This window comes from Megascapheus bottae, chromosome 1 (genome assembly GCF_031878675.1).
Source record: "Megascapheus bottae isolate mThoBot1 chromosome 1, mThoBot2.hap1, whole genome shotgun sequence".
Lineage (NCBI taxonomy): Eukaryota > Metazoa > Chordata > Mammalia > Rodentia > Geomyidae > Megascapheus > Megascapheus bottae.
This window is the reverse complement of record NC_143509.1, coordinates 10,424,139-10,436,043: the sequence shown is the minus strand read 5'-3', so window position 1 is coordinate 10,436,043 and position 11,905 is coordinate 10,424,139. Positions and strand designations below refer to the sequence as shown.

At 39.2% G+C, this 11,905-nt stretch overlaps 1 protein-coding gene across 1 annotated transcript; it reads right to left on the bottom strand.

Annotated features, from left to right (window-relative positions):
* Positions 1-5,282: 5,282 nt before the first annotated feature.
* LOC150068365 (olfactory receptor 7E24-like) lies at positions 5,283-6,215 on the bottom strand. The gene has a single exon (XM_090325402.1). The coding sequence runs from the start codon at positions 6,123-6,125 to the stop codon at positions 5,283-5,285; it is 843 nt and encodes a 280-aa protein (XP_090181528.1). The 5' UTR covers positions 6,126-6,215.
* Positions 6,216-11,905: the final 5,690 nt, after the last annotated feature.

Here is an 11,905-nt window from a genome sequence, read left to right as displayed (position 1 = left end):
TCGTATAGACTCTACTCCCAAGCTCCTTGAGCTGATTCAAAACTTTGGAAGGGTAGCAGGGTATAAATTTAACCCTCAAAAATAAACTGCATTCCGTTACGCCAACAGTGAGAAGAACGAGGCAATAATCAGGAAAGAAACCCCTTTACAATAGCCTCAAAGAAAATAGAGTACCTAGGAATTATCTTTACTAAAAATGTAAAGGACCTTTTTGATGAAAACTTTAAAACCCTAAAATAAGGAAATTAAAGCAAAACTAAGGAAATGGAAAAACCTCCCATGCTCCAGGACTGGAAGAATCAACATCGTGAAAATGACAATCTTGCCAAGGGCTATCTACAAATTCAACACAATATCCATCAATATCCCAATGGCATTCTTTAAAGAAATAGAAGAGGCAATTCAAAATTTCATATGGAATAATAAAAGACCCCGTATAGCAAAAACACTTCTTAGCAGAAAGAACAGCACTGGAGAAATTTCAATTCCAAACTTTACACTCTATTACAGGGCTATAAATCGCAAAACAGCTTGGTACTGGCACAAGAACAGGCCTGACGACCAATAGAATAGAACTGAGGACCCAGATATTAAACCACAGACCTATGGCCACCTAATCTTTGACAAGGGAGCCAAAAAATAGAATGGAAGAAAGACAGCCTCTTCAACAAGTTGTGCTGGCAGAACTGGTTAAGCACCAGCAGAAAACTAAAGTTGGATCCTTCTTTGTCACCATGCACTAGAATTAACTCCAAATGGATCAAAGAACTGGAGGTAAAAGCTTACACACTGAAAACTTTACAAGAAGGAATAGGAGATACACTAGGCCTCCTTGGCACAGGTCGAAACTTTCTTAATAAGGACCAAAAATCACAACAAGTCTCAATCTTTTTTGATTTGCATTTTTTGTCAGGCCTGGGGCTTGAACTCGGGGCCTGGGCACTGTCCTTAGACACTTTTTACTCAAGGTTAGTACTTTGCCATTTGAGCCACACTGCCACTTCCAGCTTTTTCTATGGATGTGGTACCAAGGACTTTAATTCAGGGCTCTGTGCATGGGAGGTGAGCACTCTACAACTACGCTATGCTCCCAGCCCCACTTCCTACTTTTTCCGTACATGTGGCACTGAGCAGTTGAATCCAGGGCTGTATGCATGCTAGCTAAGCACTCTAATATCAGATTAACATTTGTCCATTGAATAGCATCTTTACCGTTAACATACCTCTGCTGTGGTGACTAGTGCAGAAATTCTCTTGGATGTAAGAGATGTTGTGGCAGATCCTAAGCAGATGGCAGGGAAATGAGATAGAGGCTAAAGCTTTATGCTTCTCACATGAGGAAGGAAAGAAGTTGTTTTCCAATACGCAACAAATCTACATAGGGATCTAGAAATGGACATCCTTATGTGTTGGAGAAAGACAACAAGAGTTTGACCTTCAATTAAACACCAAAAATGTTGAAAGTGTTGTCATGTCTCAATGAAAGGAGGGCCAGCCTTAACAAAAAGAGAAAAAGATCAGGAACAGGGTAAGGTCCACAGTTCAAAACCCAGAAAAAAGGATTGCAGTGCTAAATTCCAGAAATATTAACAGTTTTAGTTTTGAAATCTCACCACTTGAGATCTCTCAATCTCAGTGACTTCTTTCTTTTCCCTTTCTCAAAATTTTATTATGGTTAAATAGTTGTACCAGAGGATTCAAATTGTCGTGTTTATTTATGGGCTCTCTGATCAAAGTCATTCATTCCACAGTTATTCTAGACTCTTTCATACCCTACCCATCCCCTCACTTTGTCTGGATCCCTTTCCACATATGTACATGACCAAATGCAGTCATGCTATTCTTTTGCATGCTGTCCCTGAGCTTTATTGCTCAAGACTATATCTCTACCTCTTTGAGACAGGAGGCACCCTCAGGTTTTCTGGGGGCTCATTGAAAACAAGAGTCTCTTGTTCCTTCCTGATGAGCTGCTTTTGAACCATGACCCTCAGATCCCAGCCTCTTGAGTAGCTAGAATGACAGGCATAAGCCACCATCACACAGCTTTATTTCCCTTTAGGGTTTCCTGATGTTTTAACCATTCTGAGCACATTTTATTTTGTTTATTTCAATCTTAATAAATAATGAAAACCCCAACTATGTGTCAAATATACCTGTAGTCCCACTACACATTATAATAAAAACAAAAAGATAAATTTTTTAAAAAGTGGACAGAAACAGATCATTTTGGTTTTGGTAGCACCGGTGTTTGAACTCAGGGATTTGTGATTACTTGGCAAATTATGTACAACCTCCTTTTTTGTTTTTAGTAATTTATAGATAGTATCTAGGACATTTTAATGCACAGGTCTTGCTCGACGCTTATATCTCAGAGGTGAGCCTCTAAATGCCGGCTCATAAAAGTGAGGTGGATGATATTTGTTGTTGTTTGCTTGCCTCTTTGCTTCTTTGTTTGTACCAGTCCTGGAGTTTGAACTTAGGATCTGGACATTTTCCCTGAGCTTTTTTGCTCAGGGCTATTGTTCTACTTCTTGAGCCATAGCTTGACTTCTTGCTGTGTGTGGGGGGGTTGTGTGTATGTGCTTAATTGGACATAAAATTTTGATGTACTTCCCAGCCCTGGATGGCTTTGAAACAGAAATTCTCAGGTCTCTGCCTCCGGAGTAGCTAGGATTCTTGGTGCGAAGCACAGGTGTACAGCTAAAAGTGTTTTACATCAGGGAAACAATAAACAATCATTATTTTTGACTTGGTTGTAAAATGAATACATAAGCTATCTTACATTGCAGAAGGTTCATTGATTTACAGAACGTGTTTGAGACATATCAAATGACAATATAAGTAATATCGGGGTGTGGCTGATCATGTATTATTATGAACTACGGGGAGATGAATGTTTGCTGATGTCACTAGTGTGATTGGTCTCCCCATATAGTTAACTGGTACAATTTTATAAAAGCTTGCATTTCACCGAAATCACTAATGATACTTGAAGTATATATAATTTAATAATAGGACTAAGCTACCTTCTCTCTTCAAAACTTTTTATCTTGACTTCTTTGTAGAAAGAGATTACAATTTAATATGTCCACCCCCTTGTATAATGTATATTCACAGCTGTAATCTTAGCTACTCAGAGGACAGAGGTCTGAGGATCTTGTTCAAAGCCAGCCAGGCAAAACAAATCCCAGAGATTCTTATCTATTATTAATTCCTAGAAATCTGGAAGCAGAACTGTGGCTCAAAGGTAGGGCATTATCCTTGAGTTGAAGAGGTCAGGGACAGCACCCAGGTCTTGTGGTAGGGCAGTAACCTTGAGCTGAAGTGCTCAGGGACACGGCCCAGGCCAGAGTTCAAGCACCATGACCCCCATACCCTAAAAAAGATCCAAATTTTCTTTTTTACATTCATGAACATTGAGTATTATGACAGCATTCTCCCACAATTGTTTGTTTCCATTCATTCCTGTACCTATTAATGGAATCCCACTCAAGACACTGATGGGATATTTCTGTTGTTAAATTTTCTGGGGAGTACTCAAAAGATTTACAATTTGGAATTGTACTCCTGTATATCCTATAATTAACCATATGTTTTGCCAGACCTGGGGCTTGAATACAGGGTCTGGACACTGTCTTTGGACTACCTCAAGGCTAGATCTCAAGTCCACTTGAGGCACAGCAGCACTTCCAACTTCTGTGCATGTTGTACCGAGGAATCAAACCCGGGTCTTTGTGCTTGCTAGGCAAACACTCTACCACCAAAACTGCTGGCCCAATTAGCCATATTTTAGATGCTGTCCTTTGACATAATATTTGGAACCTTTGTTTACCAGAAGACAAGGCTAAAATCTATTATTTTGGACATCCTTTTTTATTTTTCTACCCCTCCATAGATGTTAGTGAGTCAGTTGAAAGATTTGAATCAATTATTGTGATTCTGAGTTCTGCAAATCAGGGTCCATGATGGTAGGAAAGCCTGTCATCAGCCTGTCCTCAAACTCTCCACCAACATATGACACTGCAGCTGGAAATCCTCCATGTCCACTTATATAGAATCCATTCTGTGATATTTTTTCTTTTTAAAGATTTTATTGACACTGATTTCTACATCATATTTCAAATGTCGTGTTAAACAAAAAGTATTCAAGAAGGAAATCTCTATATACAATCACTAGCATTTACATAGAACATGATTAAAATTAAGTTGCATCATTGTATGCCATAGATACCCATTAATATATGTAGTAAAATATTAGGTCTATAGTCTATAGCTCATCAAAGATTTTTATGTCTATGTAGTTACATTTGTACAAGTTTCTCTTTAGTTCCCTTGCCTATTTAGTGGTTTTCCGGGGGACTAGTTTCTTGAATTCCCTGTAGATACTGGATATTAAGCATTTGCCTGATGTATTATTGGTAATACACATCATGATAAATTATACAAGACTCTAGGCATGCACATGCAGTTCAAGCAAAGTCAGCTATACTCAGGAGAAAATCACAAAGGCTCAATACCTGTGAGTATCTGATCATATAAAACATTATTTATCAAAATGAACTCCAGGAAATGTAAACAAGAGGTTCATTTTCTTTGTTATTTTTACTTTCTTTTCCTTTTGCCCTGTTTGTTTGTTTATCTGTATTTAGGAATGGAAGGGGACACATAAATGAAGAGAAGAGTGTGAACAAATGAAGCAGTGAAAATCACTACATACTATGATGAAATTGAATTTAAAAACTCATAGGTGATGATAGGAGGAAAAAACTGGGAGAGAGTGAAGGAAAGAATTACATTGTCCAGAATGAATTGCACTCTTCACCAGCCTGATGTAATGGTAGCCCATTTACATAACACCTTTAAAATAACAAAAGGTATTGGGGGAAAAATTAAGGTACTAGGTTATGATTTTAAAATTAACTCAAACTAAAAGAGCAGGACAAGATAGCTGGATGCCAATTGGAAAGTTCTGAATTCAAAGACTGCCCAATAGTATTGAGGTAAAATATACATATCAAAAATTCATCACTCAATCCTTGAAACATTCTTTGTCGGGCCTACCATCTGTAGACATTCATCTTTCTTTACAAACTAACAATTTAAACATTACAAAGATATATTCCTCCTTAAGGAATCCATGCTGACATAGCCAAAATGGTTTTCCACTGCTAATGGATTTTACTAATTGAACTAGACGCATACAGTATTCAGACAGGTAGAATTTATAGGACTATATGCTGAAGTTTCTTGCTTCTGTCAAAACCACACAACAAATGAACTTCCTACCTCCTGGTGTCAGCTCCTGGTTTGTACAAACTGCTCAGGGCACTTTTGAGGTCCCTGTTCCTCAGGCTGTAGATGAAGGGGTTCAGGAGAGGAGTGACCACTGTGTACATTGCTGAGAACACAGCGCTTCCTCTGGGAGAATGTGACACCGCTGACTCAAAATAGACACCAAATGCTGTCCCAAAGAATAAGCAGACCACAGACAGGTGAGAGCCACATGTAGAGAAGGCTTTGTACTTCCTGCTTGAAGATGACATTCTCAGCACAGAAGAAAGAATCTTGTAGTAAGAGAAAAGGATCCCTAAGACAGGAAGGAAAGCGTATATGGTAACAATAATGTATTTAAATAAATTATTAATGAGTGTGTGCTTACAGGAAAGATCCAGGACATGAGAAGGGTCACAGAAGAAACTTAGGATTTCCACTTCCTTGAAATCGGTCATCTGTAATGCCATCCACACATGCAGCTGTCCTTCCAAGAAACTGGCAACAAATGACAACAGAACTAAGGAGACACAGAGACGAGGGTTCAAGATAAGAGGGTAATTCAGGGGGTGACAGATGGCCACAAAGCGGTCATAGGCCATGACAGTAAGAAGCAAAACATCTGTGTTTCCAAATAAAATGAAAAGAGACATCTGGGTCAGGCAGCCACAGTAAGAGATAACCCTGCTGTGACTCTGCAGGTTCACCAGCATCTTGGGCACGGTGGTAGAGATGAAGCAGATGTCAGCCAAGGACAGGTTGGAGAGGAAGAAGTACATCGGGGTGTGGAGGTGGGGGTCAGAGGTGACAGCCAGGATGATGAGCAGATTTCCGGACACAGTGATCAGGTACATGGACAAGAAGATCCCAAAGAGCGTGGGTTGTAGCTCAGAGTCATCTGAGAGTCCCAGAAGATAAAATTCTGAGATGTGTGTTAGATTACACAGCTCCGCATTGATTGTAGACCTTGGATAAAAAAAAGAGAGAGAGAAAGAACAACACGTAATGAAGAAGTCAGAATTCCATAATCATTCTGAACTCAAATATGCACAGTTTATAACAACATTCTGTCCCACACTTTTCAGTTGTCACAAACCCAATCATCCTAGATTTTTTACTTTCTCATTGATTCCCTTTCATGTATTCATTTTAGATACTCAACTGTGTTAGGACTATAATGTCTGATGACAGAAAATACAGCTTACTCTTTATTACAGGCTAGTTCACAGCTGTGATTTTTTAATCTGTGAAATTCATTGTCACCCAATCTGCAAAGAAGCATTCCCTCATGCTTCCTTTTATTTTAAGGAAATAGTGAATGGTGCCATGATGAAAAATTCAAGTTATATTAGTTATAAACACTCTGTAAAATATACAGAACTTCATAATCTAAAACAATTTCATATAGACAGTCCAGAAACCCTCTAATGTGCCTGCATTCCCCTTGGAGATTTCATTCTTGCTTTTTCCTAATTTCCATCTTTCTTGACCTCCCTCCCCTCTTTCAATCTCTCTGTGTGTCTCTCTGTCTATGTCTCTGTCTGTCTGTGTGTCTGTCTCTCTCTCTTTCTATCTCTATCTCTGACTGTGTGTGTGTGTATGTGTGCGTATGTGTGTGTCCTAGGATTTCGACTTTGGCCTGGGAACTGGCCTTGAGGCTTTCCTGCACAAAGAAGAGCTCAACCAATTGAGTAACAAACTCCACTTTTGGCTTCTTAGTAAATAATTGGAGATGAGTGCTTACAGGTTTTGCTGCCCATGCTGTCTTTGAAACTCTGTCTACAGAACTCAGCGTCTTAATTCCCTAGGATTCCAAGTATGAGGACTTGGACTGAATTTTACATTAAAAAACTCTGCTGTCTCCTACATATAAATGAATCAACACATGATATGATATCTGCTTCTTTCTAAACTAATTTCCGGAATTGAGGAAATTGCTGACAGTAGCAAGGGATTCCTGAGATATAGGCCATGTGGGTTGGCAATTAGTTTCAATCATCTATCTGACCTATTGTACTTCCTATACTCATTTATTGCTGTGACCACCTTTGGCTCAGTTCGTGATCAGTCGATAGTCCCCTAAAGAAGAAATTAGTATTCTCTTCCTGGAAGTCAAAGAGAAATGAGACAGATGCCCAGATTCTCACTGGGGGCCTATCAAGGCCTTTCATAAACCACATTCCAGTATTTAATATTCTATGAGAGTAGACAAATAGAAAGTTAGATTCACACTGTTTTTTAATCTAATGATACACCACCAGTTCCATAAGAATCCTGTGTTCAGTCACATTCTATTAGATAACAAGGTAGACTACAGGAAAACAATAAGAGATTTGAGATAAGAATAGATCAGAGTAATGACTTACATTCTTCACTACTGCTATTCCTTGGACTCATTTAACAGGATACCGAAATGCTGGCTTGTCTTCATTATGCAGAAGAAGTCCTTGCAGTTCTTTTGCTCTTTAGTTACGACATAAGACATTTGACTGTATTCCAGACAAGAAGGAAAACTCTAAATCACCAGGAAGCTTGCAGAAAGCACGCTTGTATGAATAGTGTGGTACACTCATTACACACTTGGTTGTGTTGCTTCTCAGTTGGATCATGTCCATGAAGTACAGATGAAAAGATTGTCCCATGACTGAAGTGTATGAAAACCTCAGGTTCAATCCTCACAGTGGATCATGAATAGGACAACACAGAAGAATTTCCAACTGGGGCTAATATTGCATTGGAGACATTTAGGGAGATGTCAGGGGACTGGCCAGTAACAGGCTCTTCTATGATCGTGGATGCACAATTCACAGAGCTCACAATTTGGCAAACTGGTGCCAAACAAATCATCTCTAAGGACCCACTAAAATGGACCGGGTGTGTTAGAGGAAAAAATGCCTAAAAGAATAGTTTTGAAGCATGTCCTTTGATAAACAAAGCTGTTCTAGTTTATGTATAGATGAGGAGATGAAAAATATGACTAATTATAGGCTATACAAGAAGGCAATTCTGTGTTGCAAACCGTTTGGACAGTTCCCAGACAATTCATAAAGGAAATACCTAGAATATCAGTGTCTTGGATGGGGGACTAACAGGAAGGAATGGATCACATGGAGTCAGTGAACAGACGGTGGGAGAATTTTGTCACAATATTCAATGTGCATGTATAAGACGAAGTGTGGATATTAATGTGGTAGTTGGGGGAGGGAGGAGGGAGAATTTTGGAAGGGGTGACTCAGTTTAAGATGCATTGTACATGTGCATGAATGTGTTAATTGGAAATTTCTTTCTACAAACAAGTGAATAACAAGTATCTTCAGACACTGCACTGGCGGCTCACATCTGAGATCCTAGCTACTGAAGATGCTGTGAGTGGAAGATCAGGTTCTTAAGCCAGCATGCACAGGAAAGTCTGTGAGACTCTGATCGCCAATAAACTACTCAGCAAGGCTGGAAGTGGCACTGTGGCTCAAGGAGTGGAGCACTGGACTTCAGCCACAAAACCCGTGTGCAGTGTGTAATCACTGAGTTCAACCTCAAGGACCAGCACAAAAAATGTTAAAAACAGAATGTAACTTATGTTTAACTCTCATGAATGACTCGTGTGCAATGCAAAATTTTATTTAGAATTGTCAGTTAAATGCACGTGGTGGTATGCGATAGCAGATTCCAGAAGTGACATCAGGACACACAGAGCCTCCCTATACTTTTAAAACAATAAACGTTGAGACATAAATTTCATATGATTTATATCAGACCCTTTCATTTGTTTCAACCATATTCTACATGCCAGTGAACCTTCTGTCATATGAGACTTTATGTACCACTTTTCCTAGGAAAAGTAGCAAGTAAAGGTCGTTTATTATTTTTTTTCCTTACTTACAACCAGGTACTATTGGTTCATGGATATAATCACAGCTGCTCACGAGGAAGAAATCTGAGGATTTGAGTGTTGAAATCAGCCCTAGCAGGAAATCCCATAACTCTTATTTCCAACTAAACATGCACACACACACACACAAACACACACACGCACACACACATAGAGAGTCAGAAGTGGGGTGTAGTTCAAGTGATAGAGCACTAGTCTTGAAGAAACAAATTCATGGATAGCAGCAAGGCCTGAGGACTGACACAAACAAATAACTCTCCGCCCCCCAAAATATGACCCTGCTTGTACTATCCAGGAGACAGAGGCTCACACTTTTAATCTTAGCTTCTCAGGAGCCTGCGGTCTGAGGATCCAGCCAAATCTTCAGGTTAAAAGTGCCCAAGAGCTATAAAGCAAATAAACACACGTGGGCATGTGGCAGGATATCTGCACAGCAATCCAGCCACCCCTGATTTTGAATACCAGTGCTACCAAAGTCCAACAAGATCCATTTCTGTCCATTTTATTGAGATTAAATTATTCACAATACAACCTTCACATTTAAACCAATATACAATTCAGCTTGTCTCCAGATATTCACCAGTGTATAACATTTTATGCAGAAGAAAGAAAACAAACAAAACATTCCTCCACTTTCATGACTACTCGGTGAACTGGCCAGTAACTTTTTCCTGTGCTGCTGTGTCAAGACTTATGCTAATGACAAAAACAATTCTTAGCAGAGAGAACAGCATGGGAGGAATTTCAAAACTTTAGACACTAGGGGCCGGGAGTTTGGCCTAGTGGTAGAGTGCTTGCCTAGCATGAACAAAGACCCAGGTTCCTCGGTACCACATATATAGAAGAAAAGACAGAAACGGTGATGAGGCACAAGTGGTAGAGTTCTAACATTGAGAAAGTCCAAGGACAGTGCTCGGGCCCTGAGTTCAAGCCCACAACTGGCAAAAAAACTTTAGACACTATTACAGAGCTATAGTGACAAGAAAAGCTTGGTACTTGCACAAGAACATGCCTGAAGACCAATGGAATAGAACTGAGGACCCAGATATTAAACCAAAGACCTATGGCCACCTAACCGTTGCTAAAGGAGACAAGAAAATAGAATGGAAGAAAGACAGCCTCTTCAATGAGTGGTGCTGGCAGAACTGGTTAAGCACCTGCAGAAAACTAAAGTTGGATCCTTCTTTGTAATGCTGCACCAGGATTAACTCCAAATGGATCAAAGACCTCGAGGCAAAAACACATACACTGAAAACTTTAGAAGAAGAACTAGGAGACACACTAGGCCTCCTTGGCACAGGTCAAAACTTTCCTTATAAGGACACAGAAAAACAACAAATCAGAGAAAGTCTGGATAAGAGGGACTGCATTAAACTGCAGAGCTTCTGTATGGCAAAGGATATAGCTAGCAAATTAACTAGAAAGCCTAGAGAATGGGAGAAGATCTTCACTAACCATACAATGGACAAAGGCCTCATATCTAAAACATAAAAACAGCTAAAAAAATTGAATCACTCCAAAACTAATCTCCAAAGAAACAACCATCCCATCAAAAGATGGGCCAAAGTCTTAAAGAGAGTCTTCTCTGAAGAAGAACAAAGATGGCCTATAGACACATGAAGAAATGCTCAACATCTCTGGTCATAAAAGAAATGCAAATCAAAACAACTCTTACGATTCCACCTCACTCCAGTTAGAATGGCCAGGATCAAGAAATCTAATAACAACAGATGCTGAAGGGGATGTGGCCAGGAGGGATCATTACCACACTGCTCGTGGCAGTGCGAACTCGCTCAACCACTATGGAAAGCAGTATGGCAATTCCTCAAAAGACTAAACATAGAGCTCCCCTATGACCCAGCAATTCCACTACTTGGCATTTACCCAATCGTCTAGAAAAAAAGAACACACTAAATCCACTAGCACAACAATGTTCACTGCAGCAATATTTACCATAGCAATGATATGGAATCAACCCAGATGTCCTTCAGTTGATGAGTGGATCAACAAGATGTGGTATTTATACACAATGGAATTCTATGCTGCTATCAGAAAGAAAGACATCGCCCCATTTGTAAAGAAATGGAACGACTTGGAAAAAATCATATTAAGTGAAGTAAGCCAGACTCAAAGAAAGATAGGCTCAATGGTTTCCCTTGTTTGTCATAATCAGTAGAAACTTTGGGCTCTCCTATCAGAGATTTACAATAGAGTAAAACCTAGATACATAAGGTCATATAGGATGACACTAAATGAAAGAACTTCCATGATATAGAAAGAAAGGCCATACAATGATTGTTGTCCTTAATGTACTATGTTATCTCTCAACTCTTTTGCTATCCTTTGGTTATCACATAATGTTACAGTATTTTACCTTCTTATCTGATATATTGGATATATGTTATTTTGTTATTTGAAATAGCATAGGGAAGAAGGGAAAACAAGATGACGGTGGGGGTGGGGGGAGATAAATGGGGACCAACACATGAGAAAAGGTATCAATGTGTGTGAAGTAATACACCTTCTATCTGGTGAATATAATGTAACCCTTCTATTAATTAAAATAAACATATATGAAAATAATGAACTCCTTCTTCATGGATCACCTTGGCCTAGCCCGGAATTTCTTTCAGTGCTACTATGCCATGAAATATTCTAATGAAACAATGAAATAATAACTATGTCTGCAGAGAGGTCAGACTTAAAATTCTGAGTGTTAAATTTTCTTCCTTCTGGAAAACTATA

Bases quoted from the DNA above. Each gene is read 5' to 3' on its own strand.
- LOC150068365 (XM_090325402.1), bottom strand. From the start codon at position 6,125: ATGTACCTGATCACTGTGTCCGGAAATCTGCTCATCATCCTGGCTGTC.